This window comes from Theropithecus gelada, chromosome 2 (assembly GCF_003255815.1).
Source record: "Theropithecus gelada isolate Dixy chromosome 2, Tgel_1.0, whole genome shotgun sequence".
Taxonomy (NCBI): Eukaryota; Metazoa; Chordata; class Mammalia; order Primates; family Cercopithecidae; genus Theropithecus; species Theropithecus gelada.
In genome coordinates this window covers 48,974,980-48,996,434 of record NC_037669.1, presented here as the reverse complement: position 1 = coordinate 48,996,434, position 21,455 = coordinate 48,974,980, and the positions used below count along the sequence as shown (strand labels likewise).

Sequence of the window (21,455 nt, the reverse complement as noted above, 5' to 3'; positions counted from 1 at the left end):
GTAAATGAATGTTCATAGCAGCATTATTCATAATAACCAAAAAGTAGAAATAATCCAAGTGTCTATCAACTGATGAATGAATTAACAAAATGTGGTATATCTTTACAAAAAGGAATGAAGTGCTGATCCATGCCAAACATGGATGAATCTTGAAAACATTATGCTAAATCAAAGAAGTCAGTCACAAAAGACCACACAGTCTATGATTCCATTTTTATGTAATGTCCAAAATAGGCAAATCCATAGAGATGGAAAGTAGATTGGTGTTTGACAGGGGCTGGGCATAGTGGAGAATGAAGAGTGATTGCTAATGGATATGGAGTTTCCTTCTAGAGACAAAAATATTCTAAAAATAGAGGTAATAATTGCATACTTTGAATATACTAAAACATTCCTGAATTGCACATTTTAAAAAGGTGAATTTTATGGTAAATTATCTCTCAATGAGCTCATTTCATTTCACTTTATTTTGACAGACTCTTTCTCTGTCACCCAGTGCCGTGGTGTGACCATAGCTCATTGCGGCCTCTATCTCATGGGTTCAAGCGATCCTCCCACCTCAGCCTTCCAAGTAGCTGGGACTACAGGTGCACGCCACCATGCCCAGCTAGTTTTGTATTGTTTGTAGAAACGGGGTTTCGCCATCTTGACCAGGCTGGTCTCAAACTCCTGGGCTCAAGCAGTCTTCCCATGTTGGGCTCCCAAAGTGCTGGGATCACAGGCATGAGTCACCGCACTGGGCTAAAGCTGTTATTTTAAAACAAATAAATAAAACTACGAGGGAAGAAAAAAATGTCCTTTGATTGTTTCCCTGTGCCTTTCCAAATATATATTGTGAATGCTGATAATGATACCTTCTCTGTCTTGATTTGAGGAAAATAGATGAAGTACGGCTGCCTCTGGTTTGTTCCTTGACATCGCTGCCACTCATAGAATCCATCTGCTAAAACGACACAGCGTCTTCCCTTTCCCAGAGGCACCTGAGGGAAAATGTGAGCAAGATATGGTCTTAGTAATACAATAATGTTTCATAGACTGCCATTACTTGGCGAACTTGAGTTAAAATCTGAGGTTTGGGCCAGGCGCGGTGGCTCACGGCTGTAATCCCAACACTTTGGGAGGCCGAGATGGGAGGATCACTTGAGGTCAGGAGTTTGAGACCAGTCTGGCCAACAAGGTGAAACCCCATTTCTACTAAAAATATAAAAATTAGCTGGGCATGGTGGTGCACACCTGTAGTCCCAGCTACTTGGGAGGCTGAAGCACGAGAATCACTTGAACTTGGGAGGCAGAGGTAGCAGTGAGTCAAGATCGTGCCACTGCACTCCAGCCTGGGTGAAAGAATGAGACTCTATCTCAAAATAAATAAAAAAAACAAACAAATAAATACATAAAATCTGAGGTCTGCCAATGTATGACCTTAAAACAGTTATTTAATTTCTCTGTACCTCTCTTATGTATAAAGAAAGTCATAACTCACACAGATGTTGAAAAGATTAAATAATGTACATAAAAGCAATCACCTCTTTTCTAACAAATAGGTACTTGTGATAGCTAGTCTTCAAAGGTGCCTTCCCAATGAAGCATGCTTCCCAGTATTCACGTTTCATAGACACCTCCCACACTGAATTTGGGCTGGCTCTGTGTAACCCATAGAATGCAACAGAAGTAGGCCAGGATGCTAGCTCACACCTATAATCCCAGCACTTTGGGAGGCCCAGACAGGAGAATCACTTGAGCCCAGGAGTTTGAGACCAGCCTAGGCAACATAGCCAGACTTTGTTTCTATTAAAAATAATAATAATACTAATAACAATAATAAAAGAATACAGCATAAGTAATGCCGTATGACTGCCAAGATTAAGTGATGCTATAAGACAAAGCCTTGTATCTTCTGTCCTGCTCTGTTGGATCATGAGCTCTGGGATAAATGAGTCACCATGACAGAAGCCTGGCTACCCTGACACCCTCGAGTTAGGCATGTGGAAAGCCTTCTAGTTGTTCTAGTCATCCCAGCTGAAGTGTCAGATGTGGGTGAAGAAGTCATCTTGGACAAGCAGCCTCAGCTGCCATCTAATTGCAACATGAGAACTTCCAAGTGAAAACTGCCCAGATGAGCCCAGTCAACCCAGAGAACATAGAGATAATGTTTATCATTTTGTTTCACACTACTCTCTGGTGTGGTTTGTTATGTAGTAACAAAATAGCATTCCACATTAACAACGGGGAACATTCTTTTTTATGTTATTTATTTTTGGTTGTCATCTGTAGGCTAGGATGGAAACACCCTTTGGAGCCTTATTTCTCAGGTATACAGGGCACTAATAGCTACCAGCCACCTACCTTAAATGACCGTTTCTCCATTATGGTATCACTACGACAGTTGGTAGTATTGAACTGTAGCTTGGAAGGATCACTTTCTTTGAACCAAGAAGGCACCAAGCCCCAGCGCATGGGAGCAATGATACGCTCAGATGAGTCTGCATCCTGCCACGGAAAGAAGATCTAGTGAGGAGATCATAATGAAATTCTAATTTAACATACGTATTTATTACATTATTTAGTAGTATTGAAATATAAAGAATTCAAGATTATGGCCAGGCGCGGTGGCTCAAGCCTGTAATCCCAGCACTTTGGGAGGCCGAGACGGGCGGATCACGAGGTCAGGAGATCGAGACCATCCTGGCTAACACGGTGAAACCCCGTCTCTACTACAAAATACAAAAAAACCTAGCCGGGTGAGGTGGCGGACGCCTGTAGTCCCACCTACTAGGGAGGGTGAGGCCGGAGAATGGCGTGAACCTGGCAGGCGGAGCTTGCAGTGAGCTGAGATCCGGCTACTGCACTCCAGCCTGGGCTACAGAGCAAGACTCCGTCTCAAAAAAAAAAAAAAAAGAATTCAAGATTATTTTTAAAAAGGGAATCTACTTGAAAACAATTTTTTTACTGTTTTTGAGATAAGGTCTGGCTCTGTCATCCAGGCTAGAGTGCAGTGGCGCAATCTTGGCTCAATGCAACCTCTACCTTCTGGGCTCAAGTCATCCTCCCACCTCAGCCTCCCAAGTAGGTGGGACTACAGACACATGCCACCATACCCAGCTAATTTTTGTATTGTTTATAGAGATGGGGTTTTGCTATGTTGCCCAGGCTGGTCTTGAACTCCTGGGCTCAAGTGATTTGCCAAGTAGCTGGGACTACAGACACACGCTACCATGCCCAGCTAATTTTTGTATTGTTTATAGAGATGGGGTTTCACTATGTTGCCCAGGCTGGTCTTGAACTCCTGGGCTCAAGTGATTTGCCCACCTTGGCCTCCCAAAGTGTTGGGATTACAGCTGTGAGCCACCACAACCAACCAAAAACAATTTAATGATTTATCATGATGTAGGTAACTTGAGTTTTTTAGCATTCATATTTACTGGAACGTAAGACATTCTGCTTGAATAAGGCAGAGGGATGCAAAGAGGTTTAGTTTCTTTAAACTTTTTTGTTTTTTAGAGACAGGTTTCACTTTGTTGCCCAGCCTGGAGTGCAGTGGCACAATCACAGCTCACTGCAACGTTGAACTCCTGGGCTCAGGTGATCCTCCTGCTTCAGCCTCCCAAGTAGCTGGGACTACAGGTGCACACCACCATGCTCAGCTATTTTGTAAAGATGAGGTCTTACTTTGTTCCTCAGGCAGGTCTCGAATTTTTTTTTTTTTTTTTTTTGAGATGGAGTCTTTGTTGCCCAGGCTGGAGTGCAGTGGCATGATCTCGGCTCACTGCAACCTCTGCCTCCTGGGTTCAAGCAATTCTCCTGCCTCAGCCTCCCGAGTAGCTGGGACTACAGGCTTCCACCACCACGCCTGGCTAATTTTTGCATTTTTACTAAAGACAGGGTTTCACCATACTGGCCAGGCTGGTATTGAGCTCCTGACCTTGTGATCCAACCACCTCAGCCTCCCAAAGTGCTGTGATTACAGGCATGAGTCACCGTGCCTGGTCTGGTTTCGAACTCTTAGGCTCAAGCGATTTTCCTGCCTCGGTCTCTCAAAGCACTGGAGGATGCTATTTTTAGGAAAATCTATATACAAGGTTGGCCCTTGATTAACATCTCAGAACTAGATTTTGAGAGTGTTCTCACCTTTCTCCAACTCATAAGGGTGGTTTATTCTGCCTAGTCTATGTAAACAATAAAGTTTATGCCAAACACCTGTTTTCCTTCTGGGAGTCTGAAATTTTGGTACCTGCTAGGCAGAGTGCCCTACATGATCAGCCTCCAGTAAAAACCTTGGACCCTGAGTCTCTAATGGGTTTCTCTGGGCATAAACATTGTACATACTAACCTGGGCAACATGGCAAACTCCTGTTCCTACCAAAAAAAAAAAAAAATTATCCGGGTGTGGTGGCATGCATCTGTAGTTCTAGCTACTTAGAAGGCAGAGGTAGGAGGACCACTTGAGCCTGGGAAGTTGAGGCTGCTAGTGAGCTGTGACTGAGCCACTGCACTCCAGGACCTGGACCATACAGCAAGACCTTCTCTCAAAAAAAACAAACAACAAAACAAAACAAAAAAAACACTGTACATACGTTACTACATTTTTCGTTGCTGGAGAAAATGACATGCTTGGAGTATCCTCCCACAGGAAGGAGAACATAAGGAAACCTGTGCACGACTTTTTCCAGATTTCTACTAGTGTCTTTTCCCTTGGCTGATTCTATTCTGTGTCCTTTTACTAATAAACCTTATACACAATATGCCTTATATGCTTAGTCCTTCTAATGAATCTCTAAATATGGGGGCAGTCTTGGGGACTCCCAACGCATGGTTGTCAAATTTTTTTAAAGTAATGGGCCCCTTGATAATTTGATGAAATCTACAGATTAAGAAGCACATACCCATTATTCTTCATGGCACAGTACACTCTGGGTTGGGAGAGACCAGTGAGCAGAGAGTGCATTTTGGGGTGTTACTACAATGGTTCAGGGGTCTGGTGATGGCAGTAAGAAAAACAGTGACATCCAAAAGATTAAAAAAAAAAAAAAAAGAAAGAAATTGTAGTACAAATGGATTTGGATGAAAAAAAAGCAGGATGATTAAGTTTTCAAGCCCAGAAGAGTGAAATAATGATGGTACTACTGAACAGAGAAGAAAAAATGCTGATTAAAGGTTTTATGAAGATCATGTGTTAAATTTCTGATACTAGTGAGAAGTCTGTGGCAGTTTTCAAAAAATGGTTGTAAAATCTGACACTCCTCCCATTGAGAGTTGGAAATCTATGTTCATTCCCTGAATCTGGACGGGCTTGTAACCAACAGAATGTGGCACAAGTGATACTATATGATTTATCTCATAGTTATGAAAGCTGGGATTAAGGTGCCAGCAGATTTGGTGTCTGGTGAGGGCCCACTTTCTGCTTCACAGATGGTGCCTTCTCACTATGTCATCACACGGAGGAAGGGGTGAGCTAGCTCTCTGGGGTGTCTTGTATAAGGGCACTAATCCCAATCATGAAGGCTCTGATTCCCAAAGGCCCTACCTCCTAATACCATCATCTTGGGGGTTAGGATTTCAACATACACATTTTTCAAGGACACAAACATTCAAACCACAGTAGCTGTGGTCTAATGAGACTTTATACAAACAGGCAGTAGGCCAGGTTTGGTCTGAGGACCATAGATTGCCAATCTCTGGTATAGAGGGAAGAGCAAGGTCTTTGTAAGGAGATCTTGGTTCAAAAATCCTTACTCTGAGCCAGGCATGGTGGCTCACGCCTGTAATCCCAGCACTTTGGGAGGCTGAGGTGGGCGGATTACCTGAAGTCAGGAGTTTGAGACCAGCCTGGCCAATGTGGCGAAACCCCATCTTTCCTAAAAACACAAAAAGTAGCTGGGCGTGGTGGCGTGTGCCTGTAATCCCAGTTACTCAGGAGTCTGAGGCATGAGAATCACTTGAGCTCGGGAGGTGCAGGTTGCATTGAGCTGAGATTGTGCCACTGCACTCTATGACTCTGTGACGCAGAAAACAAACAAACAAGCAAACAACCTTTCTCTGCTACTTATGAGGTTGGACTAGTCTCAATTTCTTGGGCCCTCAACTTTCCTTATCCAAAAAATAGAACAAACAATAATTACCTTGTAGGATAATTTTCAAGAATGAAAGATAATATAGTTAAAATGGGTGGCATGGAGTAGGCACTCAATTGTAGTATAATATTTTTCTGAGGTAAGGATTAAAAACAAATCATAAAATTGTCTATAAAGAGATGACTATTAATGCCATGAAGATAAAGTTTCTTAGAAAGTACATAATGCACAGGATTTAACCAGGGGGTACAAAAATTTTTGTTAAAAGAAGAAATTAGGGTAAAGGCAGAGTTCCAAGTAAAAGTACCTACTAAGATAAAAGTAGAATGAAGAAAGTCAGAAGAGGATGGAATCTGAAGAAAGGAATCATCAGTAGTGGCAGTCTCAGGAGAAGGGCTTCCTTTTGTTTAAAAGCTAATCCCTCCACAGTGCTCCTGATAAAATCCAGTCCTGCTTCTTCCAGAATCCTGCCTGCTCTATCCATTAATTCTCTTTTTTTTTTTTGAGATGGAGTCTCACTCTGTTGCTCAGGCTGGAGTGCAGCGGCACGATCTCGGCTCAGTGCAACCTCTGCCTCTCAGGTTCAAGCGATTCTCTTGCCTCCGCCTCCGAAGTAGCTGGGATTACAGACATGTGCCACCACGCCTGGCTAATTTTATATTTTTAGTAGAGACAGGGTTTCACCATGTTGGTCACGCTGGTCTCGAACTCCTGACCTCAAGTGATCTGCCTGTCTCGGCCTCCCAAAGTGCTGAGATTACAGGCGTGAGCCACTGCACCGGTCAACTGTCTTTTCATATATATACACACAAACAGTTGATTCTCATTATTTGCAGTAGTTAGATTTCATAAAGTTGCTTTGAGTATTGAACTGCTGCTCTTAGGGAAATGCAAGGTTATGTTTCTAACAGCCTCTGGTGACAACACTTTCATCAACTGATCAATGTATGACCTTGTTTTATGTGTGTTTCTGTTTAAAGACATCTAATTTAATCTTACTCTTGATTCGTTTACACCAAATTTAAGACCAAGAGCACTATAACTCATGCCTGACTAAAGTTTATCCAATACATTTTCTCTGTAAGACGTATCACAGCCTTCTTTAGCTTGGGAATACCAGCCAGCACTTTAGCACTATGCTTGGGGTCATTTTAAACAGTGAAATTACACATGGCACTAAACTGGCTGCAAAGAAGATACTTGTTTATAACATAAGAGATGAAACAAGAAGGCAGAGCTTTGCCTCAATCAACCTCAGCTGGAAACATCAAGCTACTCAAATTTATCACCTCTCTGTATGTGCACCAATGATTGCAAAAGCAAAGTGAGTATGAATTTAGGGGTCACAAATAAATTTTAGTGAGTAGGTGAATTTGGAAATATGGAATCTAAGAATAATGAGGACTATTTGTGTGTGTTTGTGAGAAAGAAGAGTATCCTCTTTCTCTTCCAGAATCAAATTTGCCTTCTGGCCAGTGGCAGCAGCTCAAGCCTATAATCCTGGCACTCTGGGAGGCCAAGGCGGGAGGATCCCTTGAGCTCAAGAGTTGTTTTTTCTTTATTGAGACGGAGTTTCGCTCTTGTTGTCCAGGCTGGAGTGCAATGGAGCGATCTTGGCTCACTGCAACCTCCGCCTCCCAGGTTCAAGCGATTCTCCTGCCTCAGCCTCCCAAGTAGCTGGGATTACAGGCATGCACCACCACGCCCGGCTAATTTTGTATTTTTAGTAGAGACCAGGTTTCTCCATGTTGGTAAGGCTGGTCTTGAACTCCCAACTGCAAGCAATCCACCCGCCTCAGCCTCCCAGAGTCTTGAGACCAACTTGAGCAACATAGTGAGAACTTCCCCCTCAAACTGCCAAAAGGCAAAGCCTGTGATCCCAGCTGTTGGGGAGGTTGAGGCAGCAGGATCGCTTGAGCCCAGGAGGTCAAGGTTGCAGTGAGCCATGATTTATCGGGAGAACCGGCTCCCGATGTTTAACGTGGGTTCTTTTCTATTTCCTAAGTGTTTCGGCTGGGTTGAGAAATAAAGGGAAAGAGCACAAGAGAGAGAAATTTAAAGCTGGGTGTCCGGGGGAGACATCACATGTCGGCAGGATCCGTGATGTTTCCCGAGCCGTAAAACCAGCAAGTTTTTATTAGCTATTTTCAAAAGGGGACGGAGTGCACGAATAGGGTGTGGGTCACAGAGATCACATACTTCACAAAGTAATAAAGTATCACAAAGCAAATGGAGGCAGGGGGAGATCACAGGACCACCGGATGAGGTGAAATTAAAATTGCTAATGAAGTTTCAGGTATGCATTGTCATTGATAACATCTTATCAAGAAACAGCGTTTGGGGCCGGGCGCGGTGGCTCAAGCCTGTAATCCCAGCACTTTGGGAGGCCGAGACGGGCGGATCACGAGGTCAGGAGATCGAGACCATCCTGGCTAACATGGTGAAACCCCGTCTCTACTAAAAAGTACAAAAAAACTAGCCGGGCGAGGTGGCGGGTGCCTGTAGTCCCAGCTACTCGGGAGGCTGAGGCAGGAGAATGGCGTGAACCCGGGAGGCGGAGCTTGCAGTGAGCTGAGATCCGGCCACTGCACTCCAGCCTGGGTGACAGAGCAAGACTCTGTCTCAAAAAAAAAAAAAAAAGAAACAGCGTTTGAGAGAAGATAACCTGTCTGACCACAATTTATTAGGTGGGAATTTTCTCATCCTAATAAGCCTGGGAGCACTATAGGAGACCGGGGCTTATTTCATCCCTTCAGCTTCGACCATAAAAGATGGGACGCCTTAAAAAGAGGCCAAGGCCGTCTATAGGCCTACCTTCAGGGTGCATTCTCTTTCTCAGGGATGTTCCTTGCTGAGAAAAAGAATTCAGCGATATTTCTCCTATTTGCTTATGAAAGAGGAGAAATATAGCTCTGTTCCATCCGGCTCACCGGCGGCCAGTTCAAAGTTACCTCTCTTGTTCCCTGAACATCACTGTTATCCTGGTTTTTTTTTAAGATGCCCAGATTTCATATTGTTCAAACACACATGCTCTAGAATTTGTGCAGCTGATACAATCACAGGGTCCTGAGGCGACATTCATACTCCTCAGTTTACAAAGATGATGGGATTAAGTGATTAAAGTAAAGACAGGCATAGGAAATCACAAGGATATTCACTGGGGAAGTGGTAAGTGTCCATGAAATCTTCACAATTTATGTTCAGAGATTACAGTAAAGACAGGTGTAAGAAATTATAAAAGTATTAATTTGGGGAACTAATAAATGTCCATGAAATCTTCACAATTTATGTTCTTCTGCCGCGGCTTCAGCCAGTCCCTCCATTTGGGGTCCCTGACTTCCCGCAACAATGATTGCACCACTGCACTCCAGCCTGTGCAACACAGCAAGTCCCTGTCTCAAAAAAAAAAAAAAAAAAAAAAAAAAAAGTCTTCCAAGCAGAAGGACCCCCAGCTCAGTGCATAAATGAGAATAAGAGACAACATTACACAATGGTCAACTAAATGATCTTTCATCAGAAATTTGCAAGATAACAATATGGAAAAATCTGTGGTTCTCAGTACGGGACAACTCTGACACACCCCTCCCCATCATCCAGACTTCTGGTGGTATCTGGAGATATCTTTGGTTGTTCTGATCTGGGGGATGCTACTGTGGGGGATGCTACTGACATCTAGCACGTAGAGAGTGTTGCTAAACGCTCTACAATGCCCAGAATAGCTCCCTACAACAAAAAATTACCCTGGCCAAAACTGTCAATAGTGTCAAGGTTGAGAATTCTGCTCTCACAAATTCCACTGATCATCTTTGAAAGTGTACACTTGACAACTGTAAACCAAACCCGAATGTGAGAACGACAAATAGAAAGTAGTTGAAAAGCCAAAATACTAAAACCATTGCTCAGTATTAGTCATCTTTCCTCTATCTACCCTTTTGGACTTCTGAACAGAACAGCTGGTAGCACTGGGGTGGATAAATGAAAGAGGAAGTAATTTGCAAATCTGTGGTTTCAAATGAAAATGTTGCAATCTATATACATATGCAGGCTCTTGATGATTTGAATGAACTGCTAAAATGGTTCTAAGTTTGCTTTATAATTTATAGGTTTGAGAAAAATGAGATACCTAATATTATCAAAATTAAGAAACCCTAGCAATCTTTTTTTTTTTTTTTTTTTTTTTGAGACGGAGTCTCACTGTGTCTCCCAGGCTGGAGTGAGTGGCGCGATCTCGGCTCACTGCAAGCTCCGCCCCCCGGGTTCACGCCATTCTCCCGCCTCAGCCTCCCAAGTAGCTGGGACTACAGGCGCCTGCTACCGCGCCCGGCTAGGTTTTTGTATTTTTAGTAGAGACGGGGTTTCACCATGTTAGCCAGGATAGTCTCGATCTCCTGACCTTGTGATCCACCCGCCTCGGCCTCCCAAAGTGCTGGGATTACAGGCTTGAGCCACCGCGCCCGGCCAACCCTAGCAATCTTAACAAAACTTGTTAGAGATGTGAAATCAAATACTGTATCAGCAAATTCATACCACTGGCCCAACTGAGGGCTGTATTTGCTAGGAGCTCCACCTTCCCCATTGCTGGTTCCAGGATGCATCCACTGGAGTGGGGACAGTGGTCTGGATCTCACTTCTAGTTCTGTCCCTCACTGATTAGGTAACCTAGGACAAGTCATAATCTTTCTATACTTCTATCTTTACATGTGTTACACAAATTTTTCTTCCAGCTAACTTTCTATAATTCTAAAGAGGTCATATAAATGACTAAGGCTCTTTTTGTTGTTGTTAAAAACAGGGTCTCATTTGCTCAGGCTGGTGTCTTGAAATTCTGGCCTCAAGCAATCCTCTGGCCTCAGCTTCCCCAAAGTGCTAGGATTACAGGCATGAGCCACTAAGCCCAGTCAGGCTCATACACTTAATCCTGCTCTCTATTCTCACTCTAAATTATGCTTTCCTTTGAAATATGTTTTATGTTCTCTTTTCCCCTTCAAGGTTCTCCAGGGTATTTTATTTTGATTCCTCTCTCATTTAAAACAAAAAGTTTCAACAGGGAAGTATGCATCCTCTAAAAATGACACAAAAATAACTATTTCATATAAATGGCTTTATTCAACCAAGAACATTAATGTTATTTGATATCCTTTTTTTTTTTTTTTTGAGACTGAATCACCTAGCCTGGAGTGCAGTGGCACATTCTTGACTCACTGCAATCTCCACAATTTTTTTTTTTTAAGTATAGACAGAGTTTCATCATTTTGGCCAGGATGATCTCGAACTTCTGACCTCAAGAGATCCCCCCGGCCTCAGCCTCCCAAAATGCTGGGATTACAGGCGTGAGCTACCACACCCAGACGTTATTTGTTATCTTTGTTTCTTTTTGAGACAGAGTCTCACTCTGTTGCCCAGGCCGGACAGAGTACAGTGGTGTAATCTCGGCTCACCCCAACCTTCGCCTCCTGGGTTCAAGCGATTTTCCTGCCTTAGCCTCCCGAGTAGCTGAGATTACAGGGGCCCGCCACCACACCCAGCTAATTTTTGTATTTTTAGTAGAAACGGGGTTTCACCATGTTAGCCAGGCTGGTCTCGAACTCCTGACCTCAGGTGATCACCCGTCTTGGCCTCCCAAAGTGCTGGGATTACAGGCCTGAGCCACCATGCCCAGCCTGTTATCTTTATTTCAAAATGATGTGATACCCTATAATGCAGAAATGAGTCCTTTTTGACTACCATATTATCACAAAAGTTTAAAGAGTATGTACCAGAGGTATAACCAACTTTATAAAGTGATTTTGGCATTATGGATCAAATAGGGTCAAAATTCAGGAAGGAAACAATCACAATTTTTTTTTTTCGAGATGGAGTCTCGCTCTGTTGCCAGGCTGGAGTGCAGTGGCACGATCTCAGCTCACTGCAAACTCCGCCTCCCGGGTTCAAGCAATTCTCCTACCTCAGCCTCCCAAGTAGCTGGGACTACAGGTGCGTGCCATCATACTCAGCTAATTTTTGTATTTTTAGTAGCGATGGGGTTTCACCATGTTGGCCAGGATGGTCTCGATCTCTTGACCTCGTGATCTGCCCGCCTCGGCCTCCCAAAGTGCTGGGATTACAGGCATGGGCCACCGCACCCAGCGAACAATCATGATTTTAAAAAACATGTCAAGGTCATTTAAAATATTTAAGACATAGAGAAACTATTACTTTCTAGAATGAAGCATTTTTATTACGCACACATACACAGACACACACACTTTCAGGAGATAAGGCAAAGAACTAAAACATGAACGTAAGTGACTGGTAATTCCAACACTACAGGGATAAATACTATAAACACAATGAATGCAATTAAACTTCAGCTAACCAAACTAAATACATGTTTCTAGCTTTAGTAAAAGACAAACATAAAAATATTGAAAACACAAGCAGAAAGAATAAAACTTTTCAATGTTCAAGAAACATTAGAAGTGTTTTAAATTAACTGATCTTAAGCCTGTCCTGGGCCTAGAAAGTCTGATTAAGCTGGCCTGGTAAGGGGCATAGAAATATTCTTAAATTTTTTATTTTTTCTTTAGGCAGGGTCTTGATCTGTCACCTAGGTGGGAGTGCAGTGGTACAACCATGGCTCATGAAGCCTCGACCTCCACAGCTCAAGTGATCTTCCCACCTCATTTTTTTATTTTTTGTAGAGATGGGGTCTCCCTATGTTGCCCAGGCTGGTCTCAAACTCCTAAGCTCAAGTGATCCTCCCACCTCGGCTTCCGAAAGTGCTGGGGTTACAGGCATGAGCCAGGGTGCCTGGCCTTAAATTTTTTTATTACTATTTTTTAAAGATATTCCAATGACCCTGATGATCAGTGAAAGCTGCTATTTTAAAACACAAAGCTCATATAAATTTGGCATATATTAAGGCTAGTATGCCATGTATAGCAAAGGCATTTAAATTGAGCCTGAAAAATGCTGAAAAATACGTCTTTACCAGTGTTAGAAGCCATTCATAAAACTTCTTTCATGAGGTCTAGAGAGGTTCTCAACGGGAAGTCAGAATATAGCAGTAAACGCTGGTTTTTAATATCATCCCAAGAGGCTGAGCACACACCAAACCAAATAGGAGATAACCATCGCGAGGCTGGGTGAGGGGCTAGCATGGTGCAAAGCTGGTTACCTTCTCAAAGTGCAGTCGAGACAGAAGCACTGGGCTGTTGGACTGAGGACTCTTGTTGTAAGAGGGGCAGTACTTATCAGGGTCTCTCCATTCCGGGAGCCGCTGCTGGCCCCGCCGATCCTGGTAGGCGCAAGCTCTCGTGAGAACATCTCTAGGTAAGTGACAGGATGTTCGCCCACACATTCTTCAACACCGTCCCTCGCAACCTTTAAATTACAAAAGGTAAGGAAAAGGCTTACATATCTCAAATATTAGGTCTTATTCCTTGAGTCCCCGCCTTCTCTTTCCGTTCCCACAGGGCCGTGCCCCTCCGTGACCACAGTCTAAAGTCTTCCCCAAGAAGTCCCACAAGGACAAGGATGTGCCCATTTGCTTCGCTCCCTGAGCTCACTGCCCAACTCCGTGCAGGGCACTGAGGCAAGTCCCCAGAGGAGCTCTGCAAAAGCCTGCCTGAGCGCAGGGAAGAGTCGCAGCGGAGGGGGCTTCACGGTCCAACCAAGCAGGGCAAGCGCAGCTAGCAGGGGTCGCCTCCTCCGGGTGACTCGGTGCCCCCAACTCCCGGTCCTTCCCCCGAGTCCCCGCTGGGGTCAGCGCCCCACGCCTGCCAGCACCCGCTTACCTCGAGGGCGGCCACTGGACGGCCCGGGGCCGGGGTGCAGCAGAATCCCCGCCTCCCGCCCGCAGCGTCCCCGGGCCCGACCCGCGAAACTGGGCCGCGGATCCCGCTCCGGACACTGCTCCTCGGAGCGGGGGCCGGTTCTCGGGGAGCAGGTGGCCCCCAGCCACCGGCCGCAATCCCTCGCCCCTCCCCTCCGCTCCGGCCCTCAGACTCCACCGCCCCGAGTTGCCTCACTTGGGCCCAGGCCGCCCTCTTCGCGTCGCCTCGCGTCCGCTCGGGCCTCCGCTCCCCTCTGTCAACCCGCGTCGCGTCCTTACCCCTCCTCTCCCCTCCCCACACCCCGGCCGCCCGCGTCGCCTTCCCTCTCCTCACCTCGCCCCGGCAGCACGCTTCACCTCCCTCAGCTCGCGTCACCTCCTTTGGCTCTCCTCACCGCTTCTCAGCTCCCTTCTGGCCGCCCGCCTCACCGCCCCTCACGTCAGCCCCGCCTCAGCCCGCGCTCCGGGCGCTAGGCCCCGCCCCCTGGGGGGGCCCTTGGTTCTCTCCGCACCCTCGGGCACCGGAGGCGGCGTCTTCTCCCTTCCGGTTTGGGATGAATCTTTTCCCGTTTCCCCAGGAGACAGTGACTGCCTTGGGGAATGCATCCATCCCAAGCTTCTCGGGACTCCACTTTCTTCCATATTGGCCGTTCCCTGGCGGGGTTAACCTTCCTCCCCGCCCCCAGCGCGCCTCAGGGCCGCCGACGGGGAAGGTTCCCGCCGCCCTGAGTCTAGGGCACAGGGTCATCGAAGGCGGGAAACCAGGAAACTCCACTCCTTACTTCACGAAAGTCCTGCCAGCCGTCTCACAGTGCGAGGCAAAAATGGAGGAACACTGAATAAATGGAAGTCTGGAGAACTTTCAGGAATCGCGCACTTAGCCCTCAAACGATGGTGTACACTAGAATGAGCCTTTTCTGTCCCCGCACCCCAGCCCGCCAGCTGAATCTCTAAGGGTGAGGCCCAAATTTTTAAAACAGTCCTTACGGGTGTACTTTGGCCTCAAAGTTGGTAAAATAACCTGGCTTGAGTTTAAAAGCCTGCTCCCCTTGGGACCTAAACCGGAGATTTCTTTATCTGCAACCAACAGAGAATACTCTAGAGGGCTGTTTTTCGCCTATGCTGATTCGCTGAACAGGTAGCAGAAACCCCAGGGCACACTCCACATAGGACCTGATGCTGGAACGGCCACAGGACCCAAGCCCTTTGGAGCCTCCGTTTATCGACTACCAGAGGAGGATGCGTTGCGAAGAAGCACGAGTGGGAGGGAGTGGGAACTCAGTGCCTGTTAGCTGATTCACTCAACCAACCTGTACCGCTCCCACCCCTGGGCTTGGTGCTGGGACAGCGATGACGGGGAGAGGGTCCTGCCTCACAGGATTAAAACAGCCAGAGGGCTGTGGGTACAAGGGGGACAGGGCACGTGTTCTGCCTCTTGGGGGAGGCCTTGAAGGGGAAGGTGTAGCAATCATTCAATAAATACATGCTGATTTATTAGAGGGATAAGATGGTTTCTTGGGGGATAAATTCAAGAGGAGTCGAGAATGTTTTATTCATTTACAATGTCCCTTTCCTGGAAGGGAGGATAGCAAGATTTAGGACAAGCTAAAATCATTCCCTATTAAAAAAAAAAAAAAAAAAAAGGCACCCCCAAGTAGTCCCGGGTGGGGGGTAGGGGCAGAATAAAAAAAAAAAACTGCAATGATTCCTAATTGTTTTTGAATACAGAAGCTTGGGAAGGGGTTTCCGCCAGTTTCATGAGGAAGGCACAACTTCCAGGTAGTGTTGGGGGGGAAGGGCATAAGGTCCTATGCAGGCTGGCCCCTTATCCCACAGATGCCAAGATGATGTCTACTGGCAGCTCCTCCAAACTTCTGGCTGTCACCTGCATTGTCACTGTGTCCAAAAGCAGCAGCCGGGAGCGCACCAGGATGTCATGACCACCCCGGAACACACCTAGAAGGGAAGACAGAAGTACAGGTATATACGGCAGAAGGGATTGTACAGGGCAGGCTAAGGATGGCATTTGCAGCAGCCCATCAAGACAGCTGTGGTGTAGTGAAATGGGCAGGAGAGCTGGGCTGAAATCCCTGAGTGAGGGATTTCACTGTGAAAGTCACTGACTCTCGGCTGGGCACGGTGGCTCACACTTGTAATTCCAGCACTTTGGGGGGCCGAGGTGGGTGGATCATGAGGTCAGGAGTTTGAGACCAGCCTGGCCAACACAGTGAAACCCCATCTCTACTAAAAATACAAAAATTAGCTGGGCATGGTGGTGGGCGCCTGAAATCCCAGCTACTCGGGAGGCTGAGGCAGGAGAATCACTTGAACCCGGGAGGCGGAGGTTGCAGTGAGCAGAGATTGTGCCACTGCACTCCAACCTGGGTGACACAGCTAGACTCCGTCTCAAAAAAAAAAAAAAAGTCACTGTCTCTCTGGGCTTCAGTATCCTCAACTACAAAACGGCGGGGATGATAATACCATATTCAGGCTTCTGTTAAGTTCAAATGAATTGATGGACATAAAAGGCTCGTATCTGACGTCACATAGGCTCTTGCATGTTGGCTGAATCTGACAGCACAAATGAAGGGGACAGCCCCACCACGAGAAAACCACAGGGCAGGTGTCTGCAAGACCCAGGGGACTGGGTTGTTTCAATGTGGCTACAAACTGTCAGCTGTAGACAGGGTACTGAAGCAGAGCCTCCTTTCAACCCTGTTTATAAACACTTAGCCAAAAAAAATCATCCCATTTCCTTTTGTTAACTGTTTTAGATATGATAATTGTATTGTCCTTTAAAAAAGGGCAGGGGTCATTATCTCTTAGAGAAACAAAGATACAGAAGAATTTACATATAAAATGCTATTTCTGGAGTTTGCTAGTAAGTAATCTGGGAAGGAGAATGAGTGCAGGTACACTCAGCCAACCCTGTAGAAAATAAGACAAAGGATATGAAGACAGTGATCAGAAAAGGAAATACAAATGCCTCAACATTTGAGAAGATACTTAACTTCAATGAAAATACAAAAACTACACTAAGATATCATTGTCCACACAGACTGGCAAAGATCATAATTGTGGTAACATATTGTGTTGTCCACAGTGTAGGAAAAAAGGTATACAATTCTATGAAAGGCAACTTGGAGTTATTTATCAAGATGAGAAACACAAATCACTTTGACCTGGTGATGCCTTGGAAAATTTATCCTACAGATATTCTCAGTGTACACATGCAAAGTAAATTGTGTGTGTGTGTACACGATTATTTACTGTAACATCTGTAATAGCAACAGATTGAAATCAAACTAAATGTTCCATCAGTAGCGGCTGTTCCATAGAATATGTGGTGCATCCACACAATGGAATACTAAGCAGCTATAAAAAAAAAAAAAAAGGATTCAGTTTGGGATGAAAAAGTTCTGGAGATGGATAGTGGTCATAGTTTTACAATAGTGTATGTACTTAATGCCGCTGAACCACACACTTGAAAATGGCTGAAATGGTGAATTTTATGTATATTTTACCACAATTAAAAAGAATGAGGAAGCTCTACATATTGGCAGGAAAGATCTCTTAAGATGCATCGTAAAGTGAAAAGCAAATTGCAGGACAATATACCATTTGTACATAAACATTTGAGTTAAAAAAAGGAAATGTGTTCCTATTAGCTTTTATAGCGATAAAATAACTGCAAGGTTATACAGGCATTGTTTGTAATAGTAACACTGGTCGTTTCTTGGAAGGGAATCTCAATGGCTGGCAGCCAAGGTAAGGAGGAAACATTTTGCTGCAGATTATTTTATAGTTTGCGAATTTTAAATGCTGTGAATTTTGACTCCCCGTATTTACAGTTAAGTCCTTAGCCCAGGATCCAGTGGACATCCAGGCTATAAGCTATCCAGGCCCTCCCCACCTGGAAATGCCACTTACCAGCCAGAAGCAACGTGTGGGTGTTCTTGTTATCCGGCACTTTGTCTGACCTCTCACAAGGGTGCATTCCCAAGAACTTCACAATATTACCCACAGCCTCTATAGTGAGAAATCCCAATATTGTTAAGTCATCTTGTCTGCCCTTTGTGCCACCACCACTCCCCCATGTTCTGAAGGGCTTTTAATGAAATGGCATTTGACATATGTGCCCCAGACATGGCCCTGGATCCTTGGAGAGAAAAGGTATAAGCACTTCAACAGTACCCAAAGATCTTGAACGGCAAGTAGGCCAGAGGTGGCATTCCCAGGATTTTACCTTCAAGTGTCTTGATGGTAGACAAGGTGAATGTTTCCTCCTTCTCAAATTCATCCCCTACCTCATCCCAGGCTGCTTCGAAGTTCAGTTTCATGACCTTTTGAATGTGATCAGCTACAGTAACTTCCAAATCTTCCAGCTGGAGAGATGGAGATAGAAATCAAGCACCCATCCACACACTCTGCTCTGAACTCATCCACACATCCCTTCCTCAACTCTTTCTGCAGGTGCTTGCTCGGCACTGAGGACTGTGCTAGACTCTGGGGACACAGAACAACTTGACCAGGTACCTATCCTTGAGGTGCCCACAGGCAAGTGGTATCCCTTCAACAGAAAATGCCCTAATCCCAAGTACCAATCTACTAACTCATCCTAGAGCTGCCTGCTGTGAGATCACATCTCTTCTAAGCCTGCCTAGTGTCAGTGCTTCCAGGATCTGGCATACAGGGAATTACATAGCATTCTCAGAGGTATGCTTCCTATGCCTGTCATTTCTAGGGGATGATGAGCTCTTCAGGAGCAGCAGCTGTTTCTAGTTCAGCAGAAACCTCCTACCCCAGCTGTGTCCTCTGGATTTGACAGATCCTGAATCTCTGTCTCCATTTCAGCTGTGTCTTCTCTGAACTTGACACATAATACTCCCACTGAGTCCACATGAAGGTTCCCCATTCGTTCTCCCATCAGATTTTCACTGAGGCCCTACTCCTGTGGATGTTTACAGTGTATATAAATACAACTTCGACCCAGCTCTTTTTTTTTTTTTTCTATCATCTCTGGGTGGGCTCAACAGACCCAGCTCTCTCAAGGAGCTCACTTGGTCTTAAAGCAGCTCCTGCCTCAGAGTCATTTCCAGCTTAAGGAAGGTCCATCCATCCTCAACTGTGACTCTAGGATGACACAATGGTAAATGTCAGCTGTATTCCACCATGACTGTCCCTCTAGTCAGGAGGAGTTCTAACAATCCCCATCCACAGGCTGAGCATAATGGTCTGCACTCAGATGGCCCTGAGCCACTGCCCCAAGGTCAGACCCCAGAAGGATCCTGTACTTAGTTCCATCGAGCTAAGATAGGAGAATTTAGAAGGGCTATTCCAGTGCATGAAAGGACCGCCCAGCACAGCAAACAGGTCAAATGTATCCAGAAAGCATTTGACAAAAGGAATCAAAATGTCTTAAAATCATGCTTACCCTTTGACCCAATTATTCTCCTTCTAGGAATCTATCCTAAAGAAATAATCTAAAATGCAGATAAAAATTTGTATCTAAAGGGATATTTAGTGCAGCATTATAAATAGTGAAAATATGGAAACCCAAATGCCCAACATTCAAGGAGTGAAAGGTCAATCAAGTTTTGACATAGTATATAACAGTATTTTAAATCCACTAAAAAAAATTGTGTTTATGAAGTATTTGTAATGACACTGGAAAATACACTATGGTTTTAAAATAGCAAGGTCTACATTATAAGAATGATTCCAATTATACCACTGCCCCCCAAAAGTAACTCTGAAGATTATGAGTAATGTTTTCCTGTTCTTCATACTTTTGTTTTGTATTTTGTTTTTGTATTTCCCAAGTTTTCTTTTTCTTTTTTTTTTTTTTTTTTTGAGACGGAGTCTCGCTCTGTCGCCCAGACTGGAGTGCAGTGGCCGGATCTCAGCTCACTGCAAGCTCCGCCTCCTGGGTTCACGCCATTCTTCCGCCTCAGCCTCCCGAGTAGCTGGGACCACAGGCGCCCGCCACCTCGCCCGGCTAATTTTTTGTATTTTTTAGTAGAGACGGGGTTTCACCGTGTTAGCCAGCATGGTCTCGATCTCCTGACCTCGTGATCCGCCCATCTCGGCCTCCCAAAGTGCTGGGATTACAGGGTTGAGCCACCGCGCCCGGCCTCTTTTTACACATGAACATGTATTTCCGTAAGTTAAAAAAGTTATTTTAGGCCAGGCGCAGTGGCTCACGCCTGTAATCCCAACACTTTGGGAGGCCAAGGTAGGTGTATCACCTGAGGCGAGGAGTTCGCGACCAGCCTAGCCAACATGGTGAAACCCTGACTCTACTAAAAATACAAAAAATTAGGCAGGCATGGTGGCGGGCGCCTGTAATACCAGCTACTTGGGAGGCTGAGGCAAAAGAATCACTTGGACTCGGGAGGCAGAGGTTGCAGTGGGCCCAGATCACGCCATTGCACTCCAGCCTGGGTAACAAGAGAGAAACTTCATCTCAAAAAATAAAATAATAAAATAAAATTTTAAAGAGCTAAAAAGTCAAAAACAGCTCCAGTCTGTCTGTCAGTTCCTGAAGGGAGTTGCTTTGCAGCCTCAGCACAAAACTGAGCTTCCTGACACCAGGCTCTTACCACATACTCATCCTCATAGCCTTCGTCATCCGTCTCCCCAGTGGTGGGATCACAGTCCTTGACAGTGAACTTCATCATGCAGCTGAATGTGCAGGCCACTGTGGGGAAGAGAGACTGGGTAGTTAGGAAGTCCCCAGACTGCAGGGGACGGGCTCCTCCTGCAGGGAACAAGCAGGCAGGGGTCACAGCCTGCTTTCTAGGCCCCTGCTATGTTATTAGTAGCAGCAACAAGCCATACAATCCTACAAAGCTGGACAGAGGGCGCCACCTTGTAGGACAGGAAAGTCAAGTCATGAGTTCTAGTGAGATCCTGTCTCTTTAAAAAAATTTTTTTAAAGAAGAGCATTTGGGACTCAGCTATTCTTCTTGGGACTGAAATCAAGGAGCTGAAGCTCTAATAAAAGGCAAACAGCTGGTGCCCAGTCGCCCACCTCCTGATCCCATGAGCTCCCATGAGGATAGGGTGGTATCTGGAAAGGGTCTCACCAGCTGTGGGGTCTTCTTTGGGCAGTGCCACCAGTGTGTAGCAGGTCCCAGGCTGGTTGTAGGGCAGGCTCCGGGCAGGCACATAACAGAGCACCTCATAGGCCTCAGTGGGCTCCATCTGCACTGTGACATTCTCCAAGGTCTGGTCATTGAGTGTGTTTGTGCAGTCAAACTGAACAGGGAAGAGAGGGGAGCTTAAACATTGCTCTAGGTCTGAGCCATGCCGCAGAGGAAGAGCCAGGAGGTCCCACCTCTTTCCTGTTGACCAAGGTGATTCCCATCCCAGTCCCCCTGCTCCAGGCTCCCTGTCTCCATGCTGATAATCAGGAGCCATGGAGGCCCTGGGTCAAGAGATATGTGAGACAGGCATGTTGGGGACAGATTCTGTCATCAAGTTGGGCTCCCAACCAACGCAGTGTGGGGACCCATGTCCCTACAGGACCTGCCAGACCTGGGACAACTCCCTGGGCGCATGCCCCAGCAGGG

At 45.6% G+C, this 21,455-nt stretch overlaps 2 protein-coding genes across 3 annotated transcripts in view; both read right to left on the bottom strand.

Annotated features, from left to right (window-relative positions):
* Positions 1-14,299, bottom strand: part of HMCES (5-hydroxymethylcytosine binding, ES cell specific) — a 28,854-nt gene extending 14,555 nt beyond the window's left edge. The window contains exons 1-4 of one of the 2 annotated variants that reach the window (XM_025376347.1): positions 14,216-14,299; positions 13,225-13,430; positions 2,344-2,487; positions 855-980 (exon numbers count right to left, since the gene is read on the bottom strand). In XM_025376347.1, coding sequence (XP_025232132.1) covers positions 855-980; positions 2,344-2,487; positions 13,225-13,407 — 453 coding nt within the window. In that variant the 5' untranslated portion in view covers positions 13,408-13,430; positions 14,216-14,299. Of the gene's footprint in view, positions 1-854; positions 981-2,343; positions 2,488-13,224; positions 13,431-13,924; positions 14,148-14,215 lie in introns of those variants that run through there. The other variant, XM_025376349.1, reaches the window with a different exon arrangement.
* A 1,053-nt stretch (positions 14,300-15,352) lies between these two features.
* The window catches only part of COPG1 (coatomer protein complex subunit gamma 1), a 29,023-nt gene continuing 22,920 nt past the window's right edge, over positions 15,353-21,455 (bottom strand). Inside the window, exons 20-24 of the mRNA XM_025376346.1 lie at positions 20,970-21,141; positions 20,484-20,581; positions 18,128-18,266; positions 17,812-17,910; positions 15,353-15,837 (exon numbers count right to left, since the gene is read on the bottom strand). Of these exons, the coding sequence (XP_025232131.1) occupies positions 15,707-15,837; positions 17,812-17,910; positions 18,128-18,266; positions 20,484-20,581; positions 20,970-21,141 (639 nt within the window). The 3' untranslated portion in view covers positions 15,353-15,706. The remainder of the gene's footprint in view (positions 15,838-17,811; positions 17,911-18,127; positions 18,267-20,483; positions 20,582-20,969; positions 21,142-21,455) is intronic.